The sequence below is a fragment of the Xiphophorus maculatus genome, chromosome 17, assembly GCF_002775205.1.
Source record: "Xiphophorus maculatus strain JP 163 A chromosome 17, X_maculatus-5.0-male, whole genome shotgun sequence".
NCBI lineage: Eukaryota > Metazoa > Chordata > Actinopteri > Cyprinodontiformes > Poeciliidae > Xiphophorus > Xiphophorus maculatus.
In genome coordinates this window covers 16682206-16705717 of record NC_036459.1, presented here as the reverse complement: position 1 = coordinate 16705717, position 23512 = coordinate 16682206, and the positions used below count along the sequence as shown (strand labels likewise).

General features: G+C 39.1%; 1 protein-coding gene across 1 annotated transcript; it reads right to left on the bottom strand.

Moving 5' to 3' along the window:
• Nucleotides 1-6663: 6663 nt before the first annotated feature.
• LOC102218871 (sodium-coupled neutral amino acid transporter 2-like) lies at nucleotides 6664-17055 on the bottom strand. The gene is made up of 16 exons (XM_023349820.1): nucleotides 16717-17055; nucleotides 15123-15263; nucleotides 14948-15029; nucleotides 14755-14870; nucleotides 13118-13191; nucleotides 12924-13016; nucleotides 12598-12673; nucleotides 11365-11447; nucleotides 11197-11255; nucleotides 10909-11061; nucleotides 10737-10816; nucleotides 10522-10622; nucleotides 8849-8973; nucleotides 8616-8760; nucleotides 8424-8521; nucleotides 6664-8304 (listed from the first exon to the last, which is right to left on the bottom strand). Exons 2-16 carry the CDS (start codon nucleotides 15254-15256, stop codon nucleotides 8203-8205), a joined length of 1521 nt encoding a protein of 506 aa, XP_023205588.1. The 5' UTR covers nucleotides 15257-15263; nucleotides 16717-17055; the 3' UTR covers nucleotides 6664-8202.
• Nucleotides 17056-23512: the final 6457 nt, after the last annotated feature.

Below are 23512 nucleotides of genomic sequence, written 5' to 3'. Positions count from 1 at the left end.
CTAGAAGAATCACCCTGGTATTGTGAAGAAACTGTCAAGGAGTCCCAGAAAGAAAAATGACATAAAAACAGGAAGTAACCTGTTCAGTTTCTTTCCCTTAGCTTGAGTTTTAGTTATGGAGGAAGTTTGGACAATTTTATGTTTAATGTGTTGACAGGATGTACAGTTTAGTTTTGTCAGCACAGGTTGAAACGAGCCTCACACTTCCAGCAGTTTCTCACACTTAAAATAAAGCGACTGCTCTTTACTGTCATCGTTTGTTGTCTTCATCTTTTTGAGTAGATGAAAATTTCATCTCAGTTTTAACATCAGACTGCTCTTCAGTGGACAGTGAGACTCAATATTCTTAAATATTTAAAAATGATAAAAGATGTTTGTACACAAACAGTGCGATGCTGATCTGTAACAATAAGATGGCACTCCAAGGAGCTTTGCTAGAAAACTCCTTCCCACTTGACGAAACATACTGTTGCTGAGTAAAAAATACAGAATGAGACGTGAGAAACGAAAACCTAAAGGTAACTGAAGTTTACGATGTTGCCGCTTACATATTCTGTGCCATGTTTCTCCTTGCTGGGTAGAGCAGAGAGTTAGTGTTTAAATGCTGCTATTATTGTCTCAATCAGTGTCTGGATATCACAATTTTAGTACCAGGCTTCTAGTTGATGGATATTTTACAGATAAAATGCAAAAAAAGAAGGAAGTGGATCAATATTTTTATATTTTCAGTTTGATTATGTCCACTTGTCTGTTCACTCTGCCAAATGTGTATGTATAAACTCAGAATGGTTGAGATGGTCTTTTTCAGATTAAACTTTCAATATATGACCTACAATCATCCATTATGTCAACTTATTAGCTGACAAACCCGTACAGAAGAATAACTATTTCCACCTTGGGAAGTTTTTTTTTTATGCTGTCAGTCAACATGAGGGACAACAAAAAAAGTCTAGTGTGAAATTTGACTAGAGGACAGTCAAACATTTATTTCTGTTCGTACTCTTTGATACGGACCACTGACTTGTCTGACCAGTTTTAAAAACCTGTTTCAAGCGAGTCAGAAAAGAACAACTGAAAGTCAAACCTTTAAAACTGACCCAAACATCTTTTTTATTTTCAAACTATACAGAACTATAAACATATTCAGTTTGATATTGCAGCAATAAACTGATTTATTTGTTGAAACAGGTGTCATAGTTTTGCTTATATAAGATCCGAAAACACAGAGAAACAGCCTAGTAGTAATCAGGACACTGTTCACTTACCTGAGTGAAGTTGGCCCCCCCACCTTCTTCAAATTAGACAAAATTGGTGTCAATCAACTCGGCTACGTTTGTGCTGGTTTGTGCAGCAAAAATTTTCGTGTGTGCTGCTATCATTTTAAAGATATAAAGAAATGTTTTTAGAGGTCATCAAAGGTCAACCAGCCCCCCACCTTCTTCAAATCAGACGAAATGGGTGTCAATCAACTCGGCTACATTTGTGCTGGTTTGTGCAGCAAAAATTTTCATTTGTGCAGCTATCATTTTAAAGATATTAAGAAATGTTTTAGAGGTCATCAAAGGTCAACCAGCCCTCTTAATATCTTTAAAATGATAGCTGCACAAATGAAAATCTTTGCTGCACAAACCAGCACAAATGTAGCCGAGTTGATTGACACCCATTTCGTCTGATTTGAAGAAGGTGGGGGGGCTGGTTGACCTTTTGACCTTTACCCTTTCCTTAATATCTTCAAAACCGAAGCAGCACAAACAAAAATCTTTGCTGCACAAACCAGCACAAACGTAGCCGAGTTGATTGACACCAATTTTGTCTAATTTGAAGAAGGTGGGGGGGCCAACTTCACTCAGGTTGTTCACTTCAGTAACAGTGGATGAAAGAAATGCGTCATTATGATTTAAGCCTCATAGCTTGTTCTTACTCCAGAAAGAGACCAGAGTTCAGGTTGTTTTCTAAAAATGAACACTTTCAGATGTTCGGCATGAACTTTAATTACCAACAGAACTTCTCACTGACATAGTAGCTGTCCTTCAGTAACATGACGATGACGCTCAACCAACAAAATGTTTGACGCAGATTAGAAATGACTTATCACATTTTATTGGCTTTTTTTTTTTTTTACTGCATCTCAGAATTGCCAAAAACAGATTTACAATAAACTTGTAAAAGCTAATCCACTGGGTAGAATGGTAAAAAAAACGGTATATTCATATAAGAGCCTCATACTATTAACAATAATATTTACTTATTATTATTATATCTACTAATTTTTACTTAATGCTCAAGTAAAAATTAAAGGTATGGTACAGTAAATCTGTTCTAACAAGTATATATTTATCAAAAAGTTACTAAACTAACAGAGTAAATGTAGACTACTCACCTTTAGAGACGTGAACGAAGTGAAACTATTTCAAAGGGAGGAGACTTTACTCCTGGAGCAGGTGTTAGGACCTACCTTTATTTGCATCAGCTCTGATACTTGTAGGACAGAGTCACAGGAAGAGTGAGAAGCGGAGACTGGCACACAACGATGTGCTATTGGATAAAAAACAAAGGGGGAAAAAACAACCTAATAACAAAAAAACAGCAACAAGTTTACATTTCTTACACTCATTGTAAGAAATGTAAACTTCTTCATTTTTCAGGTCAAGCAAAATTATTTTAAATCTGGAGCAAAACAAATATAGCTGGCATAATTGTGACATATTTGGTTTTCAAATATGTCGCCAGAACCATATGCAAGCCTAAGAGAATACTCAAAATCTGCAGTCAGTAAGTGGACAAACGTTTTGAAGCTGATTTTAGAAAACTTCATTCACTTCCCCAGACTATATACACAGGACACAATAAAAACAAAACAAATAGACAACTTTTTATTTTAGATGGACAGCAGGTGTTAAGATTTGGTAGATTTGGTAGATATTTGTTCTAAAAGTGGATGTGTTTTGAAGTCTACAGTTGGTGTTGATATATTTGAAGTATAAATGTATATTTGTCATGACATATTATTGAATTGACTGGAGAGTTGGGTCGGACTCTCCAGTCCAGTGCTCAACTGGTTTGAATCTTAATTAAAGAACAGGGATTTCTTTGTTTCAATTGGAAACTTTTCATCAAAGAGGTCAGAGGTCACATGTGGAACAAGGTTCAAGGTTCAATCCTAGGACCCCTCTTGTTCAATATTTATATGCTCCCAATATAACAGGAAATAATATTAGCTACCATAACTATGCAGATGACACACAGCTCTACATTATGATGTCACCAGGTGACTCAGAGCCCATCCAATCACTGAACAGATGCTTAGAACAGATAAATATGTGGATGTGCTAAAACGTTCTCCAGCTGAACAGAAACAAAACTGAAGTTATTATTTTTGGACCTAAAGGGGAACGATCTAGAGTTATAGATCTAGAGTCAATGCACAGCTTCAGTTATTACAACTGAAACCCAGCGATCAGGCCTGAAACCTGGGAATAGTGATGGACTCTGACCTGAACCTCCAGAGTCACAAAGTCGGCCTTCTATCACCTGAAGAACATCTCCAGAATTAGAGGATTTATATCTCAGCCAGATCTAGAGAAACTCATCCATGCGTTCATCTTCAGTCGTATTGATTACTGCAACAGCGTCTTCACAGGTCTGTCCAACAAATCAATCAAACAGCTGCAGCTGATCCAGAATGCTGCTGCTGGCGTTCTCACTAAAACCAGGAAGATGGAGCACATAACACCAGTTTTAAAGTCCCTCCACTGGCTCCCTGTAGCTCAAAGAATAGACTTTAAAATACTGTCAGTTTATAAATCACTGAACGGTTTTAGTACCACAATACATTATAGATCTGCTGTTGTTGTACCAGACCTCTCAGGTCTTCTGGTTCTGGTTCTGCTCTGCATTCCCAGAACCAGAACCAAATGAGGAGAAGCAGCATTCAGCTTCTATGCACCACAAATCTGGAACAAACTTCCAGAAAACTGTAAAACAGCTGAAACACTGACTTCCTTTAAAGCTTGACTAAAAACCCACCTGTTTAGAATTGTATTTGAAACGTAATCAATTACAAATTTAATGATGGCATTTGACTTAATGTAATGTTTTGATTGTTGATTCAATGTTGAATGACTGTTTTTGTGCTTGTTATGATGTAAAGCACTTTGAAATGCCTTGCTGCTGAAATGTGCTATACAAATAAAATTTGATTGATCGATTGATAGTTATTTGGAAGAAAAATACAAATCTGTGGCTCCAGCCTCAGCATCCTTCTAAATAAATAATCATCTTCTCTCCTCTAAACATGTTCAGACCATCTCAGTCTGACCTCTCTCACTTTATCTCCGAACATCTAACATCAGCTGTCCCTGTGAAGCTCTCATTCCATGATTCTATCCATCCGCAACATTTTGAGCTCTGAAACCTCCAATATTGCAATTGCCTTTTTCTCATCAATACTGTCTGTAAACCACACATCACTGATCTAACTACTGTCTTGCACACCTTTCCTTTCATTCGTGACCCTGAGAACTTTGAGCCCTCTACATTCTCTGCTTCTACTCTCCCTGTAACATCACCTATCCACCTTTTTTTAGACACATGTATTCTGTCTTGTGGTGCCTCTCTTGTCCAGTACATACCTTCACATACCTAGCCTTTCCTTTGTTTATACCCTGGTTTCACTGTAGGTCACAATATCATCTTCAAACATCACAGTCCATGGACACTCCTACATAACCTCATCTTTAAGGCTGTTAATCACAAGAACAAACAAGAAGCGGATTAGGGTAGATCCTTGATGCAGCTCCATTTTTTCCTCTACAGACCTCCTCATGTTACACCACAGTTCATCTCTTGGCATCCATATGTCCAAGAACACTTTATCTCCATAAAACTCTGCCATCATACCTTCACAAGTATGTTATCAGGACCAAGTGCAATTTCCCTCTTTTCCTCTTCAAAGACTTCAAATCATTGTTTGATGTCATTGGAGTTTCTTTTTTTTTGCTTTTGTGCAGGTCAGGACACATTTTATTTTATTTTATTTTATTTTATTCAGGTGAGACCGATCCATTATCTTCTTGCTGTGCTGTGTTTATCTGAGGGAGCCTAGCAGTCATTGCAACTGAACATGCTTTGAGTCCTGTCATACATTTAAAACGTAATGCCTCCAAAAGAGCAAAGTACAGACTTAGATCGTTTAACTTTAAGTTCTAGGAATAAAAAAATACCCATCACTTTCCAGAGAGACCTCTAGTGGTCAACCACTGACCACTAGAGGTCGTCATTGGGAAGAGAATAGTTTACTGTGTAACAATGCTACTGTCTTAGTAATAATCAATTTTACTTATAATGACCTTTATATCTCAGAACTCTCAATGCGCAAGATGATGAAGGCAAACTACTGAATTGTAGCTACAGAAGTGAGGTTGCAATTTACCGCAACGCCAGCAGGCGAGGCGGTTGAAGTGTCTTGCCTAAGGACATAAACAATAAGGGCAGGCAGACCAGGAATCGAGCTGGCGATCCACCTTAGGAAAGTAAACTCTTCTCCGTTTCCCATAAGAAGGCTTTCACTGATTAAACTCCTCCTGAGCTGTATACTAAGCTAAATACTTGATACTTTATATATATATATTTATATGTATACAGTATATATTACCAAGAACAATAAAGGTAAGAGGAAATAAATTCAGATTACAACAAACAAATTTTGTTCTTAATATCAAGAAAATCAAGGCGATGACTTCATGGGTAATTTTCTGAAAACAAACAAAAAATGATAATAAATAACGTTCATGGCATACTTCCAACACGGTAACTCTGTCATATCAAGTGCAGCTTCCTTTTGGGGTAAATGAAGATCTATATTTAGACTTTTAGTGATCTGAAAATATTAGCTTTTATCTAAACCTTTTTCAACCTTAGACCCCATGCCAGCCAAACTATTACTTTAGTTGTCACTACAGTTTTAGAAAGGATTAATCCATCCTTAGTGAACAGATGTAAATCAAGGCATTTTGGGGCACGTTGACACGTGGCATGAGGAAAGTGGAATTGAACCCACAACCTTTGGCTTGCAAGACAAGAACTCTCTCCACAGTCATCCATCTGCTTCTAACCCAGACAATCTGGATTATGGACAATTCTGTTGATGTTAATGATAATGAAGGCAATGATAAATCTTCCACTAACACTACAGCTGTTTATGGAATACCACGGGGTCTGGTACTTGGGCCCATTTGGTAAATATACTTCCACTGTAGGAAACCAATTTGTTTGGTCCTGGTATTGAACAGCTGAACAGCAGCAAAATTTATGAAGTTTATTCTCAAAGGATTTAGGGGCGGATCAGATTAAGAGGCCGTCTTCTTTGAGACAAACCTTTAGAAGAGAATCATAGTAGCTAATCTCCACTTAACATATTACCTTCAAATATATTAGGTTACACAGGCCTACTTCCTATTGTTGTGCTGATAATGCTCAGTTATATTTATTCATACAGACTTGATGAATCCAATCAGTTTATACAGTTTTCAGCTCTGTTTAAGAGATAAAAGACCAGAATAGAGCAAATGTCACATTAAGATGCGAACATCAAATCTAGACCAATACCAGGGTATTTGTCTCCAACTTTATAAAGCGGACAACATAGAAGACAGAGAGTGAAGGTTTCAGGTCATAGTTCATTTTATTGGGACATTATTTACATCATGTACATATTGTTTCATTGAAACGAGTGTAGCACTGACAGGCAGCATCCTTTCTGTGTTTGACCAAAGAGAATGGTTTACTGATTTGTGTCTGTCTTCAGGGGCTTAAAAAAATGTCAAAGTGGTTCCAGCCATGACCTTTCACCACTGAATCCATCCAGGACGAATATTCAGTGTTTCTAAAGAGATGAACAGATAACGCTCTGATGTTCTGAGCAAACTCTTCACAATATGACCTCATTTGGATTTTGAGCTCCATGAAACTGTTCAAACAAAAATCTTTAAAAACAGATATATACTGTATATACATTCACATACATATGTACATATAACATGGTATAAATATATTAAAATAGTTTAAATTACATTTCTTTAACGGCCTTCCATAAATAGATGACACAGTTTTTCTCGATGTGTTAGTGTTGGAAACACAGTGCACTCTCTGATGAGCGGTTCTTGACTCGGTTGGGAATTGGATCCATGCTGGGTTATCATTGTTCTTCATTGTAAAACACTGCATTGTGCTATGACACTGAACACTGAAGAATTCTGGGTATTTTCTTGATGTTTAGGAGTGCACCTGACTTCGTACGGCTGAAGCTGTTGCGGTTTAACAAGTGTAACAAGTATATTATTACAACCACTGTATGTGGTCAAATTCAAAGTATTCTCCCATAAAGAAAAAAACATTCTAGGTTTCCCTCCGTGGCCCCCGATCAGGAGTCGGGGGACGGTGGATGGAAACGAAAGCCTTGCGGCCTTCCCGAAGCAGTAGTGTCGCTGCCGCACACGCCCGTCAAACAAGATCTAATACAGACCTCCCAGTGTCTGGTTCTGTTCACAGATTCGCTAGCTGACACTTTGAGCGAAATCAAAGGACCTTAGAAATACTGAACAAGGTGCCGTTTCGGTGAAAACTGACAAATGGCCTCAACTATAAGTGCTTTTCAATATACAAAGATGCTTCACAGACACGTTTTTGGTAAAGTTGAACAAAAATAGAAGGCAAAGGTCGAAGGAAACTAAAGTGACGGTGAAGTTTCAAGTCCCGTGGTCTCGTCTTTGGGAGATTCACGTACTTCGTTAAGCAGGATGTTCTCGCTGAGGTCAGAGTTCACAGCTACACTCTCCCACGAATAACACTGTACCTGAGAGGAAGCTGTGTTTGAAACTACAAATTTTCAGTCTGTGTTGTGAGGCCTTTTTGTTTACAGCTGTACCATGATAATGAAACAGAAAAAAAGTAAAAAGCAAAAGACTATTTAAAAAGTTATGATAAAAAGTGGGAAACGCCATCTTTGTGATCTAGAACAGCAAAATGTACAGAGTTCAGATACATTCTCTTGGAATGGTACGGTCCATTGCTCAGAAAGCCAGAGCCGAGCATCAAGTGAGTCTTTGTGGTTCGCTTTGTTCGTCACACTGTTTTTGTTGGTTGTGTGTTTGTTGCAGTCCGACTCTAAAAGCTTCCTCCTCCACCAGAAGAAGAGCTGGAGCTTCAGTGACCTTGATCTTCCATAGAGTTCACGATCCAGTCGTAGATGATAAGAGTCATGCAGCCAAACATGACAGCAAATCCTAATATCAGGAACATCAGAGCCTGGTGGAAGAAATCATTTCACAGTTAATTTGAAGTTGTTAGTTACACAATATTTTACAATGAGTTTACTAAAGAAACAAAATGTGATTGAAATTGTGAATTGTTTAATAATGTCTTACCCCAATCTTCTGCATGGATTTCATTGACTCCTTCTTAACCAGTCTGAGATAGAAAGCTGAGGGCAGGATGAAGATCAGCATTGCAGCAGCAGAGGCACCTGGAATGAGGAACAATTGAGCCGTTAATCATAAAAGGTCAATAATACAGTGTTAGAAAGTTGATGATACATATTAACATGTGCAGTTACTTACCAATGAAGCCAAAAATATCTTTGATGCTGGGGACAAAGATGACCAGAATGTTGGTTCCTGCTAGCAGGCTCAGGGTGATAATAACATGACGGATCCAGCTGAAGTCCTTTTTTGGGAACAGCAGGTGGCCGACTGAGGTACGAATCTGTTCAGAACCAGACAACGATTAGCTCAATGGACTTCATAGTCTTCATGACTGACTGGATAATTAACAGTAGACCCTCAATACTTACAGGGAAGAGCACCACAGGAACCGTGAGTGTGACAGCGGCCAGCACAGCCAGACGAACAACCAGCAGGAGAATATCGTGCTTGTAGAACTTTGAGTAGGTGTGGAGCAGCTCAGGTCCCACGTGGACTGAATAGAAATATGACAGAGATCACTTTAGTTAAATTCAGCTTTCCGTAAATTCAGTTTCAACACCAATCATATCTAATTATCAAAAAATAGCATGTTAACACTTTGGACTAAGATGTAAGCTCTGCCTTTTGTAGCCTGTGTTGCTAGTGTAACAGAGTTAATATTCTATATAATTCCATTTCTAGTTTGAGTTCAAGAGTAATGGGTGAAACAGCTCCCCCTGCTGGTGATTGGCAGTTATCACTATAGTGATCACAGACGTCTCGTTGCCAGTTCATCAGACTCGTGCGCGAGGCAGATTCACTCTGATAAAATGTTCCGTTAGCTTGATGTTAACATGAAATGCTATTCTTCATAAGGTGCTGTGGCTGCTGTGGTGAACCTGAGTCCTTACCAGTACATATTATGTTCCGTACAGGTACGTATTGTTTTATTTCTTTGTATTTCTGATACAAATTTATTAAATACTGTTGCTGGGCCAGTTCATAAGAGACGTGCGCGAGGTGCTGTACCCGCTGTGATGAACCCGAGTCATGACCAATATTATGTTCCGAGCTGAGCTAGTACCCGACTATTATTATTGAGGTTTTTAAGCTACTAATAATTATGCTAGTCTTTTGGGGGTTTTGTGTACAATTTGTTACAAATATTTACAGGTTAATGAAATTAAGGCAAAATTGCTCAAGAGAAGGTTTTCAACCAAGTCTCTGTGCTTGTTAGCTTGTAGAAGCTAACATTTAGCCACAGGACCAAAACGATGTTCCCTTTTTTCAACTTTATACGATATGATACGAGGTTCGCACGATAAAGTCAAATTTACAACTAATGTCAAACATAACTGCTAATATTTAAGAAGGCCTTGTGAGATCAGAGGCTAAGTTAACTATATCAAAGCTATGCTGCTAGCTGCAAAAATATGCAGACTTTGAATTACATCCAATGTAGTGATATATTATCAATGTAATTTGTGTTTTTCTTAATAAATACATCAAAATGTCTCCGTTTATTACCGATGCCTGCTTTGTATAATGTTAAAGAGCGACTTTCAAGGGCTTATGTAACTGCTGCGATGTTCCAGCAAACATTTCTGGCTGTTTTTTTTCTTGGGGGGTTGTATATGTAAAGTCAAACAGGAACATGCTGGCACCAACTGCATCAGATGGTGTTTTCACACTGTTGTGTAACCAGCCTTGAATCAACAAATTAGGATTTTTAATTGAAGTCCTCTTTACATCGCACATTACTAAAACATTTCAAATTCAAGGTAAATGACCTGTGAACCCATAAAGTGAGAGTTTCACTCAAGACCAGAATGTTTGAAAGAAAACACGTATTGTTTTATTTATTTCTCAATGGACAGTGTATATTAATAAACATTAATACGCAGCTCAAGTAGGCTAATTTTTACTTGTAGTCCTTTTGGCAGTTGTCAAAGTTAGCCTAAAGATCTATTATCTAGCTGCCTATTAATTATGAAATAATTTTTAAAAAATTACATAGATCTAGAGCTACCACAATGTAGTTTTTAAATCTTGCCTAACTTACTGTTGAAGGTGAGGTATCCGAAGAGGGCAGCCAGCAGGTACATGATGAACATGGCCAGGAAGGACACGTTGGCCACATTCTGCATCTTTCGGCGTGACCGGCTGTTCAGGAAGGAGAGTTTTATTTAGACACCAGACCAAACTTTAAAGAAATATAACAATGGTGTAATTTAAACATTATAGAACTTTGAGTTAAATCCATGCAGCAGCACTTACTCTTTGAGCTCATCATACATGGGTAGGATAGTAGGGTGGCACACGAAGGCAAAAGTGAGGATGGGTATAGCATAGACAGTCTGGAGAGATGGAAAATTACAAGATTAGAAGTTATTCTTCGAGTATTATTGAAAATATTCAAATCTGTTTAATCTGTGAGAGATTGATTTACCTGTGAGTTGTAGACAAAGTATTTAGGCTTGCAAGTGTCATCATCTGTAGTGACGTTGTCGCTGTGGGGGGTGCTGTTGAACATATGCATGGTTTCATTTCCACCGTCAATAATAGGCAGAGGGCATGGAATCTGGAACTTCTTTATGATCACCTGCAGGAACATGTAGAAAAAATATATTTTTGGATAGTGCTATATTATTACATTGCCTAAATAAACTAAACATTACAATGGGTTGTATCTAACTGTCAAAGGAGGAAGAAGGAAACAAGGTGGGATTGTACTCACCACAATCAGAAAAAACACCATGCAGAGTAGAGACAGACCACTGGTGTAACCAAGGTAACCTAAGGGAAACAGAAAAAATGTCATTGCTGTTTTTAAGCTACCACTTCCACTTTTATTATTACTTAGGAACGACATTTTATGACACACATGCACACACACACTCCTTACCCAAGTTCCTGAGCAGTGAGAGAGGCAGGATAACAATAATTGAGACCAGAATCACAAGGTAATCTCCATTGATGTACCATTCACTGAAACACACAGCAAAAACATCTTGTCAGATTCTTCAGCTTACAACTTCACTGTTGCAGTGACAACAAGTAAACATCAGAAATAACTCAGACGAACTGGTCTGCACAGGATGAGAGCATCGCTCCCAGAAATAGGCACAACAAAGCAGCACAGAGAAGCTGAAGCCACATCAATTTTTAAAAGTTGGAGCGAGGTCGCAGTGAGCTCATACTGCACACCATCTTGATGCGGCACTAGCCGTGACTTCTAAAAGAGGTTCTTTGAAGGGTCTGCTCTGAGTAACAAGGTGCTGGCATCCGTTCAAGATGTCCAGACGTCCCGCCTACATGGACACAGCTGCTCACCACGAACAGACAAAGATTCTGCTTCACCTACTCTTGAGAGTTGGCTCCGGATAAACAACAGTCAGCCATTTTGGGTGGTGTTCCACTTTACTTTGAGTGCTTGCTGACATAACCCTACTGCTCATTTGCAAATATGTGACCTAATCTTTTGCTGATTATTGTTTTGACAGATTTTTTAAGTTGGCCTCACCTAAGCAGATTGATTTACATTTTTAAAACGAGTTTGGAACATTACAAATTCATTACAAATATAGATAAGAGTAGGGCAAGGACAAGCACATAATCCTGGAAAGATTATCCATCATGTTTTCTTACAGTACTATCCGTAAACTCTGTTTTTATTTCTGACCTCTAGAGGGTGCTATAGAGCACTGTCCTCCTTTACTGTGAAACATATGCTGACCATTTTGTACCTTTGCAGTTTTTGTCATTTTGTGAAAAACTGTATGAAATGACAAACAGTATAAAGGTCATTTCATCAAACTTTTTAATGAAACAACAAAATAACTTTTCTGGTACAAAATGAAGCCATCTGATGCAGAATATTTTGTACTGACCAGGCATAAATTAATACCCACCTTGGGGACATTTTCATAACTGCTTTGACAACCAATGATTTAAAGCAATTTTCTGTATTTGACTTACACTCAAAAGCAATAATGTGTCTCTAATAGAGAATAGCTACCAGCAGGAGGTTGCTTAGTGTTATTTCTATTTCGTTAAGGTTGAAAGTAGTCATATTTCATAAGAGTCAGCTGGTCCAAGAAGTGATCAGAAAGAAAATAATTTAAAACAGACCACTCACCCATCATGTGCTCCAGTAAAGGACTGAATGACAATGGGGAGTTCATATTTGATGATGAAGAGGTAACTCGACATAGCTGCAAAAAATTAAAAAGAAACAAGACCAGTTAATACGTTTTATTCAAACATAAGCTGAGTCATGCTCCTGTAAGGCATCCAGGAACAAAGATGTTCCTAAGGAAAAAGAAATGACTTCAGTCATTACTCCATTTCTACAATCTATTATTTTCCAAGATGCACCACATGACGGTGAGTGTAGGGAGCAGTTCAACCACAGTCGCATAACACAAAAAGAGCCGTTTTGCTACTTAAAGGTCAGTCCCTCACCTCCAATGTTCTGCATGGTGATGGAGCAGGAAGCAGCCAGTTTTCCTGGGATCCCAAAGGCCTTGTAACCCAGTGACTCGTAAACAAGAGCACCTGGAAAAAGAGGGGAAAAAAACAAAAAGATTTTTTTAAATATTGACATTTAAATGTGATCAAACATAAAAAGTTGCTGGAAAGTCAGAGCTGATGCTCACCTGCTTCATTTGCTGTCTTTAGCAACAAGTGGACAGAATACAAGGAGAAAATGGCAACGGAAACCAGGAGAATCCTGTAAACACAAACGAGAGAAAAGGTCTTCAGTTGTAGGCTTGTGACTAAGATGTAATTACAAGGAAAAAAAACGTGACTGCAATGAGTAGCAGGCCCCGATCAATGCTAAAATGCTGAACCTGAGACTTAAAGCTCAACTGAAAGACAACTGTTCTTTCCTGATGGTAAACAATCACACCCACATATAGCTAAAGTGAAGGTCAGTTGTTATTCCGTGACTGCTGAGCATGTGCTACGTTCATTGACTTTCTGAAAGGCTCGGACCTTGCATTGTTTTTTTGGGGGGTTTTTTTGCTTGTTTCGGAGTCTTGACACATCACCGCTCCCCAACCTGAGCCATCAGCTTTTTAAGGAATTATCTTTGACAGCTAGGAGTCTGCACAGAATCACTTTGATGTAAAAGCTATAAATCTAGAGTGAAATCTGGGTGAAATCCGGAACAACCCCCTTCAAATGATAGACTGCACCAGCAGAGTAGGATAGGATGAGAGGTTTCCCTGCACAGGATCATTTTAATGCCGCTCAGATACTGTAGGGTCAGTACAGTTTGTCCCAATGTATTAATAGACCAGGTAGAAATTAATCTCTCAACCATTTGAGACTCGCAATGCAAAAGTAAGATCACTGTCTGCCCACTTGCTCTCATTGGACGTCCTTAGTATGTCTCTTGACAAAATTAGCTTCCACCCAGCAAATATGCCTCTGTTGACGTCTGGTTGGGAGCCACTTTCTCCTACCAATAATCAGCTTCCACCCAACAATGTACACAAGAAGTAACTACTTTAGTTTTTTTAAGCTCCAACTTCCTACAGACCCTGACCTAGATTAGTCGATCGCCGTCAGACCGAGATCCTCAGTGGACCATTCATGATCCCCAGCATGTGAATGGCATCTATTTGGTTTACGTAACGCCTGGCCACCAGGATTATCAGTAAGCTGCTTCTCTGGAAAGTGGCCTACAGCTTTCGACTGATGATATGCACACTACCACAAGGCTAACTGAGAGAATACATCCACATTCTGCTTTATTCAGGAAATCACTTCTATTTTTTCATTGCTTAGACGAAAAGTTAGTAGAGATCTCTTCCTCATACTGAATACCATCTACACATCATGCACTAGAGTAAACAAAGCCTCAGTAACACTTTTCTTTGTTCTGTTTAAAAAACTATCAAGAGTCTGATGAAACCCAGGGTGCGAATGTCACAAGAAGTCTGGAAGTTGTTCACATGAACAGCCAACAGGGGTCACCATTACCAAAACCCTCCAACCACCTGCTTTTCCTTGAAGATGTATTTTTCTCTTCAACATTTCTAATCTACAGCAAACATAGGTGAAGCGCGCACAAATCAGAACAACTGCAAATGTTTAACCTGGCATGTTGCCTCTCTGTTAGGGTCACACCCCTGTTGGCAGAGTGGGGGGGGGGAGAAACCCTATCTTGCACAATTTGGGAATACCAGGACCTGAGACCTTGAAGAGACACCTGCCTGAATTGGAGTTGAGAAATGTTGGAGCTAAAAATGAGGTTTCAGGTTTTAGGTGATGGAAAAGTGCTTACACAAACAGGGCGATGCCGGTGTTGGCCATAGCAAAGGACAGACCCAGGATGCCGCTGCCCATGATGGCATTGCCCAGGTTGAAGACGGACATGCCAAAGGAGGCACTGCCCTGGTGCTGAAGAGGAGAAAACAGAATTAAAAAAAAAAAAGAAAAAAAAAACTACCTTGTGGAATAAATAAACCTGAACTTACATATTCAGTTTCATATTTCTTCTTGCTTGGGTTATGATCAGAGAGGAAGTTTAAACTCTCTGCATCTGCATCAGGGTATTGCCTTTAATAGAAGAAAGAGATGTGTTTAAATGAGCTGACATGTCAAACTTTTTTTTTGGTTTGTTTGTGAAGACATGTTAAAAACGAGTCTCACCCATTGAGAGGAATCTTCTTGGGAAAGTCAGAGTACGCAAAGTCGTTGCTGTTGGAGCTGCAGCTGTCGTCGTCTTGAGGAGCGTTCAGACATTTCATCTCAGTTCTAGAACCGGCCAGCTTGTCATTGGGCATTTTAGAGCTGAAAATATAGAAATCATAACAAAAAGGTTTTAAGTAATTGTGTTTTAGAATATGTCTATTTTCCTTTATGCCATATCTACCACACCTCTGGCTCTTGTTAAGGTGTGTTAATAATAAAAGATAAGGCAAGCAGGTATTTCTTGTCTAAGAATGCATATCGTCAGAACAGATTAAAATCATATCACAAAATCATAGACTGTTTATTGAAGCGTCAAGGTTTACTTTTAACTGTCTTTTTTACAAGGTTTACTGATATTACAAGTAGGTGCATAAGATGTGCTGGCTAAGTATTTCATAAAGCTTATTCTGATGAGGCTTTTCAGGTCATCAAAATGTACTACCTGTGTTTTTTTAAGGTCGGAGACTGTCATCTATTTTATTTAATCAAGATGTTCTATTTATATTTATTGTATGCAAAGGAGGCATAACAGATTCCATTTTGAAATCTCGTTTCAATGCCAATCTTTCCTTTAAGCAGGTCTTTTTGGGGGGTGTTGGTAACAGTTTTCGATTAGGTAGCACCGACCGACAGATGAGGCAGCATCGATGAGATCGGTATCAATATTGGACCACGTGAGTGAGATCTTTTCAGCGACGGGAGGGGCTGAGTGACGAGGCAGCGAGTGGAAAAATACCGGAGCTCGAGTCTTCACAGCATCACCCAGACTAGAGTGAAGAGGAAGTGATGCTGAAGGACAAAAAGACCCGCAGAGGCTGATCTTTACAACGCCCCTCAGAAAATCATTTATTATTTACATTTCTTCATAAAAAAGTTTTAAAACAGCTTTAAAGACAACCTGCCTTTAAGAGCATAAAACAACAGAATCGGATAAAATCTTGAGCCAAACGTGCTCCAGTTGTCCTGACTTAATAAAATTATCCCTCCTGTTTCTTCCTGTTATTCATTTCTCCCGAGGCTGGCCAACCAGATCCTTTTAATAACATTATTTCCACAGCCGGCTCCAGCAGAAACACAGACACGTGTGTTCCTTTTATGGGCATAGCGGGCCATTTTTTGTCCGCAACGGCTCGCGCTCTGACTCACGCCCAAGTTATGTTTCTACATCTTTCAAAATAAATTAAGCTCTATATTTTAATGTCAGTTTTTTTTTTGCCTAGAAAAGCAACATTCAGACATCAATATGACACGACATCATTAAATTAGATTGACCATAATGGCTTCATTTGTTCACATATGACGCATCTGCTTTTTTTTTTTTTAAGAAAAAAAAAATCCAAGATTTAAATATTTAAAGTGTCAAATTTTTAATTCTTCGCCACAGGGGAATTAAAATAAATATATATATTATTTAATGAATACATAGTCAAGTTACGGATTACAAGTCATAATAAAACAAGAGTTTGATTTTCTAAGCTTCCTGCAATTTGAAAGTCTGCACTTCCGCCGTCTGGTAATTTTCCAGTCCTTCATTCAACACCGGCATTCTTACCTTCGTACGGGGGAAAGAAACCTAAAAGAAAAAATCCTTCCTTTTGTGGACAAAACAAGAGATCTCCGATCGATTTCTTCACAAAAATCAGCCGATCCTTAAGATTATTTACGTTATTTGTAAATGAATAGGAAATGAATGAAAAATTCTAAGCAAAAAGACGATCTGATCTTTGAAAAGACAACCAAAGCAATTCAAGTAATCAAAGTAAAAAATACTTGAAATGTCAAGAACCGACACGCGTAAGAAGGATAAATTTGGTTTATAGAGAAAGACGGACAGAAAGCAAGAGTCCTCGGCGATGCGATGTGTTCCCAAAGAAGAGCCAGCACTGCTGGAGGAGTGGTTGGGACTCACCCTTTATTGCATCAGCTCTGATCCCCGGCAATAGAGGGGGGCGGAGCAAAGGCTGGACTAGATTTACGCACGCTGTGACGTGCTATTATTTACAAACAGAGAGCTGACCAAGAGCCCTAGCTACTGGGAAACCACATCCACCAAAGGAGGAGCTCTCAAGTAAAATCACCCTGCCTTGAATTCGACTTTACAAAATATAGAAGAACTATTTCTGCAAAAGGACTATTGTAGATGGGGGAAAAATGCTTTTTAGTTCCAGCAGTATACTTGTTGAATATCCACAATGCAACATTTATGCTTATGTAATTTTATCACCAGTAATATAACTCTCTGCCTGTAAAACTCACTCATCTGTCCAGTTCGTTCTGGTCATCATTGCTGTGATGATGCCCAGTGAAAACATAAATGTCATGATGTGAAAAGGCTTGTGTGTGTGCGTGCATACAAGACAAACATAGGAGGTCAGAGGTCGTTACCCCTGAGGCAAACAGGGGCAATAAAATGCCATCAACCTTAAAAAGTTGTGACCTTTTGTTTTGGGACATCATCAGTGAACAAACTGGGCCAGAATCAATGCTGATGCTTTCTGAACTTTCCGCTGAAATGTTAATAGAGTTCAGTTCAATTCAGTAAAACTTTCTTCATCCCAAAGGGAAATTAAAAGTTGCAGTAATTGAGTGGTGATGGCTGTGGGCAGGAAGGATCTTCTGTAGCGTTGTCATAGCCAAACTGGCATTCTGGGTACAATGTCATGCAGTAATGAGCCGTAATTTTAGCTTTATGCTTCAGAATTCTTTATAAAACATGCAGGTTTTCCAAGATGGCAACAAATTAAAATGCTGACAACCTGAAATTTTAGACTCGAAAGCAATATGCTCTCAGTTAGTGTTAATCGTTAATCTACCTATTCATTTGTTGCAATTGATTACAGCTGAAGAACTATCAAAAATACTGACGTAATAAGAAAGAAAAGCCAGAGAATTTTAAGAACAGCGTCACATCATCAGCATATAAGGATAACTTTTGTTCCAGCTCTGCCAGCTGCATGCACAACAAGTCTGAATACGTTCTTATTGCCACAACATCTGAACATCAAAAATCATTTCAAGATTATTGATTAGGATAGTGACAGACAGAGTTGTGCACAAAATCTGAATCCCTCTGGGCCAGCTAAGTAAAGCAAGCTGACAGCTACTGACTAATAATTACATGTAAATTATTTTAGGTTCCTTTTTTAACAGCCACACTCAATAAAAAGAGGAACATATTTGGATTTTGCTGTTTACACAGATATGTTGCCGTATCTGTATTGTTGAAGGTGGCAGTGAAAGGTGATGTACAAACACACAGTGTTAAGCTGGATAATATTTTTAGCCCTGCTTTGGTGTTGATGTCTTTAGCTTGAGTTAATATTTATGTTGTTTTTGTAATCCATGCCATTACTAATACATTACACAATGTCTTTTTATAAACTTAGTTAGCTTCACTGTATTATTTATGTTTTTGAGAATTTTTACAACCAATATTCATAACTTATAGCTAATTCAGTAGTTTAGATAGTTAGGTAGTTTAGAGACTAGTTAGCTTGACTTTCATTACACATACCATATAGCTAATTCGTTAGACAAGATAGCAAGTGTACATTGCATTTGTAACTTCAAAATTCAAATTCATTCTTCTTTGATGAATCCCACTCCCTGCTCTGATCTCCACGGATCCACGGCAAGGTTTTTGAAATGACAGTGGACCCAGGTGACGGGTGTCAGTCCGGATCAGGGCGTGAGCGCGGCTTCAAAGCCAGAACTCCCCGCCTGAATGAGATTACACCCGAACACCCTCATGTGAGCAGCGGTCATCCTAATCCTCACTCATCCTGCTGGCTCCTCTGGATGTGTCATGTGTATGCACGTGGAGTGTCCTATTTCCTAATGTATTAGTAATGGCAAGGCTTACAAAAGGAACAGTACACCTGCTGGCAGGGACTTCATGAACCGCTTGATGCCTCTCAGTTGATGCTGCTACTATTAAAAGCGATTTCACTGTTGCACAGATGTTGTCTATTAATAACTGTGTCATTGCTTGTGTTTTTCCATCTATGACGGATTGATCAACTTCTAACATGCTTCACTCCTCTCCCTGCACTGCAGGCTTCGTCACATCGTAGAGATAAAGCTAACAATAGTTAGTTACTGTTACTACTACTGATAAAAGTTTATTTCTGTACCTGCAGCAACAGTAGTAGGGCTGAATGAATGATTAATCCAAGCCAATAATCCACCCTGCAGATCTGAGTCATACAGGACGCAGATTTCATCAGACATGCAAGTATAGACAGGAGTTGCACACAATGCAGCGAAGAGTAAGTACGATATGAAGCCACGGTCATGGAGCCTCTCCTTAAAACGGACCAAATCTAAATAAAGAGATCTTTGTTGACATGTTATGAAACATGATGATGTCTTTAAAGCCTGAACTGCTCTACAAAGATGTTCACAGCCTCACATTCGTTTTTGTTGGTCATGTGACTAGAGCTAAAAATTGAGCACATTCCTGCTTTCCTTCATGACGTGGCAAATTTAGGAAGGTTGGGCTGAAGGGCAGGCAAACTAATTTATTCTATCGTACATGTAAAAATATGAGGCAAAGGTTGAATTTGATCTGAGTGATAGTGACATAAAAGCTTATGCCGATGAAAGCATGACACTGAATCATGATCTTCTATGAATGAATGTATCAATTCAAAGAAAATGTCTCATATTCTACTGGACAGGTGAAAGAGGGCGGAGCCAGTCAGTTAAACCGACTGCTTTGTGTATTAATCTATTTAAGATGGTTTCAGTACTTCCATTGTTGGTGTATATCAGACCGTCTCTCGCTGCTGCTACGAACCCAACAGCTGCGGTCTCTTCGAATAACGCCGACTTTGTCGCCGACTGCCTCATAAGTACCAACAAGAGCCAGTTCTGAGACGTTTAGGGAAACAATGCTTTCACTGTTATGGTTGCTTGGATCTAAATGGCTGGGAGTAAACAGTAGAAGAAGTGAATCTGCTAACAAAGCGATTAATCAGAAACCACATAGGTGTGTATAGGCGCCAGAGAAATCTTCGAGAAAGTTTCGGTATGCTTACAAAGAAGATTTAATTACATTTGGTGAGAATAGCAGGAGCGTAGCAAGAATTTTTAGGTCCTTTGACTCGGTGGGCCCCCTTTCTCACTTGATCAGTTTTTCCCACAAGAGAAAAATAGACTTACAAGTATATTAAAATATTGTGTAATTGTCAGCATAATAAAAATCAAATGTTATGATTTCACACAACCTTTTTTGACTGAAAATAAAATAAATAACATCAGTGTTGCCATCTGGACATGATGCTGCTGATGTCTGTTACTATTCTTTGCTTCTTGTGGTTCTGAAAGGTTAAATATATGTTTCTCATGACATAAACACATTTCCAAAGAGGCTGATGAGACAAATTTCATACTGTACCTCTCGTTTACTGTAAACTCTGTATAAAACAAGTGCAGGCTGGGCGCCTTTCTCATTCGTGACACTCCTTCAGAATTTATTTTTATATTTAATACAGTGAATTAATTAAGTCATTCAGTAATACTTAGAAAACCACCCTTTTTCAAGGTCAGAGGCATGAATTCTGACTCAAGCGCATTGACTTTTTGTAATATGATGTGTGTCATATAAAAAGTGGACTTAAATCGTGTTCGTCACTAATTATGGTCTTTTACTCTGTTTGGTTCCAATCCTCTGTAAATTGATGGTTAATCACCTGGGATTAGCTATGAATTGTTTTTAATTTTCTTTCATTCAGTGTTTCCGGCAGCATGATTACGGTGCTATTTTATAAAACTGTGGGATTACAAAGAATTCATTTAATGCTAAATGCGTCATGATTAATAATTAACAGAGTTGTTTTACTGCAGGATGACATCAACTGATAGGTGGTGGATAACTTTGGTCCTGAATGGATTTATGATAGCAATTAGCCCATCTAAAGCAATAAGATGTCCTGTTCACTTCCAAGACTGACTATCCTATAGTACTACTCTATTTACACAATACAAGCACTGTGCAGTTAAAATTGGGGGTTTTCTATTAGGTTACAACAAGAAAATCAATATTTTTATCATCCTCTAATATGTTTGAGACATGAGTGCAAAAGCAACCCAGCAAACGTTTGTTAAGCTGAGTCTTTTGTTATAGCAAGCCTGAAAAATGGCTCAGTTCCCATTTTATCATGACAATAAACTGGTGCAAACCTGCCCTGCCTTTAAAGGAATGCAGCAGACCTGCGTCAGACCAAGTACCAGGACTGTTCAGAATGCCGGTTCTTTCTTCCTCAACCTGTAAAGTAAGTCTATCATAGAAGTATGCAGTCTATTTAATGGGAAGGAGCGTCTATAATAATGTCCTTAACAATCCCAGCCCTTCAATTCTCATATGTCACCACCACAAGCTCTGCACAAGCAGAGCATTTGGTGGACATCTCCTGCAGCCTGGAGATGTCCACCAACATCGGTCTCAGTGGACACCAGACAACCTTATTGGACATCCGCAGTACGCAAGGACACGGGGCTGTGAGTCTGGCAGGCTGGTCTGTGGTCCCACAGGGAACTCTACGGACACCCTGCAGACTTCTCATTGTTCTCCTTGTGTTACCATCTGCAAAGTTTTCAGATAACTCTGACACAGTCTATCTCATCACAGGTGACAATGACTCAGAGTACAGACAAAACTTTGTGAACTGGAACAAACTTCCAGAAAACTGCAAAACACCTGAAACACTGAGTTCCTTCAAAGCAAGAATAAAACCCCTCTGTCTGTTACTGGTTTTTGCAATTGTTGACTGTATTATGTGTTTATGATGTTATATGTTTTCACAATGCAAAGCACTTTGAACTGCCTTGTTGCTGAAATGTATTCACATGAAACTGACTGACTGACTGGTTGACTGACTGGTGCCAGTGGAACCACCTCAAGACCAATGTAGGGGAAAACTAAGAAGCTGGTGGATCAAATCTACTATTCTCAGCTGCCAACAAAGTGTTTCTTTACCTGTTCCATCAATGTGATAAATTTATGTGATTTCTAAGAAGTGAATCGCTGATTCTATGCAACAGATTAAATATCCTGTAGTATTTAAGGAGTGTCTAATTTGTACTTTCAAGGAGGAGTTGCTGAATCCTCTACTGAAAGGTTTTCATCTCGCCGAGGCACAGTGAGGCAAATGTATCACATCACGTGACCAACTATAGTCGTCATATCAGCTGTCTACATTGTTCTGTGTTGGTTGAAGCTGACATACTCAGTCTATCTTCCCCTGGTAACACTGCTAGCTGTGGCCTTGTGGGGTTTTGTAGATTGTCAAAGTGAAAACATGATTTAGATTTTTGCAATTCTTTGCTTCTCTTTTCTAAAATGAGTCAAAATCAACAATTTGGAAGGTGTGTGACCTTTTCCTACACAGTTTGAAGCACATATAATGCAGGATCTAATTAGCCCTTCAGCCTAAGAGTGTACCCGATTACCCCGGGGCTAATCACCTCCCCGGCAGCCCTCCATGTTCTTATGCAAGTTTGTCACCCACTGACCGAATGAATAGCACATCACATTTAACCCTGCCAGTCTCCCGCCAAGTCGCCCCCTTCTGGGTCCAAGTTGGATCCCAAACAGCGCTCTTGTCCTCTCGGGGGGGTTTATTTATTAACTTTTCATATTAACTCCCTTTAGTGTGGAGGTTTCCTTGCTCTCTCACCTGACCCCAGCTGAGTGTTCTTGGAACAATCAACCACGGAGGAGGATATTCATTACAATGTAGACAGACATCTTTTTCTTGCCTTTTTTGTTTCCAAGAAAGAGATATCACGATGAGCCAAGTCTTATCTGGAAAACAGGTCAATGGGTTTTTGTTCTCGTGTTGGTGTGAGCCAAGCATAAAATGTGAAGATTTGGCTCAGTCCATCATATGGGAGGTAACTGGGTTATTTCCATTAGAAAGAGTGCAGAAGGGGATAAGTGGAGCTTTGGATGCTGGCAAAAATATGAATTTTACATTTTGTTTGTGAAGCCAGAACCACAGCTTTACAATGTCTGGGATTTTTGCTGGACATGCCTCTGCATATATAAGTACATTCCTTTTTCGTGGGGCCAACTGGTGCGTCCAAACAATCCCTGTTCGACGCTCCCAACACAAAGGAACGTTGTGGTCATCAGACTGTAAAGAAAACAATTGGCCGAAGAGGAAATGAGTTATCATTTGGGAACCTTGTAATGTCATTCAAACTCATACACAAACGATCACACAATGGCAAAGTTGATCCTGATCGGACACAAGGACCCCAGAGGATCAGGGTCACTACGTCAACAAGAGTTAGCTAAACATGACCTGCTAACACAATGGGAAATCCTACAGAGTCCATACAGC

Excerpts from the sequence above, each read along its gene's own strand:
- LOC102218871 (XM_023349820.1), bottom strand. The coding sequence starts at position 15,256 with ATGCCCAATGACAAGCTGGCCGGTTCTAGAACTGAGATGAAATGTCTG. Across the intron at positions 12,674-12,923 it reads CACCATGCAGAACATTGGAG|CTATGTCGAGTTACCTCTTC; the intron begins GTGAGGGACTGA and ends AATTTTTTGCAG. Across the intron at positions 10,817-10,908 it reads ACTTTGTCTACAACTCACAG|ACTGTCTATGCTATACCCAT; the intron begins GTAAATCAATCT and ends CCATCTCTCCAG.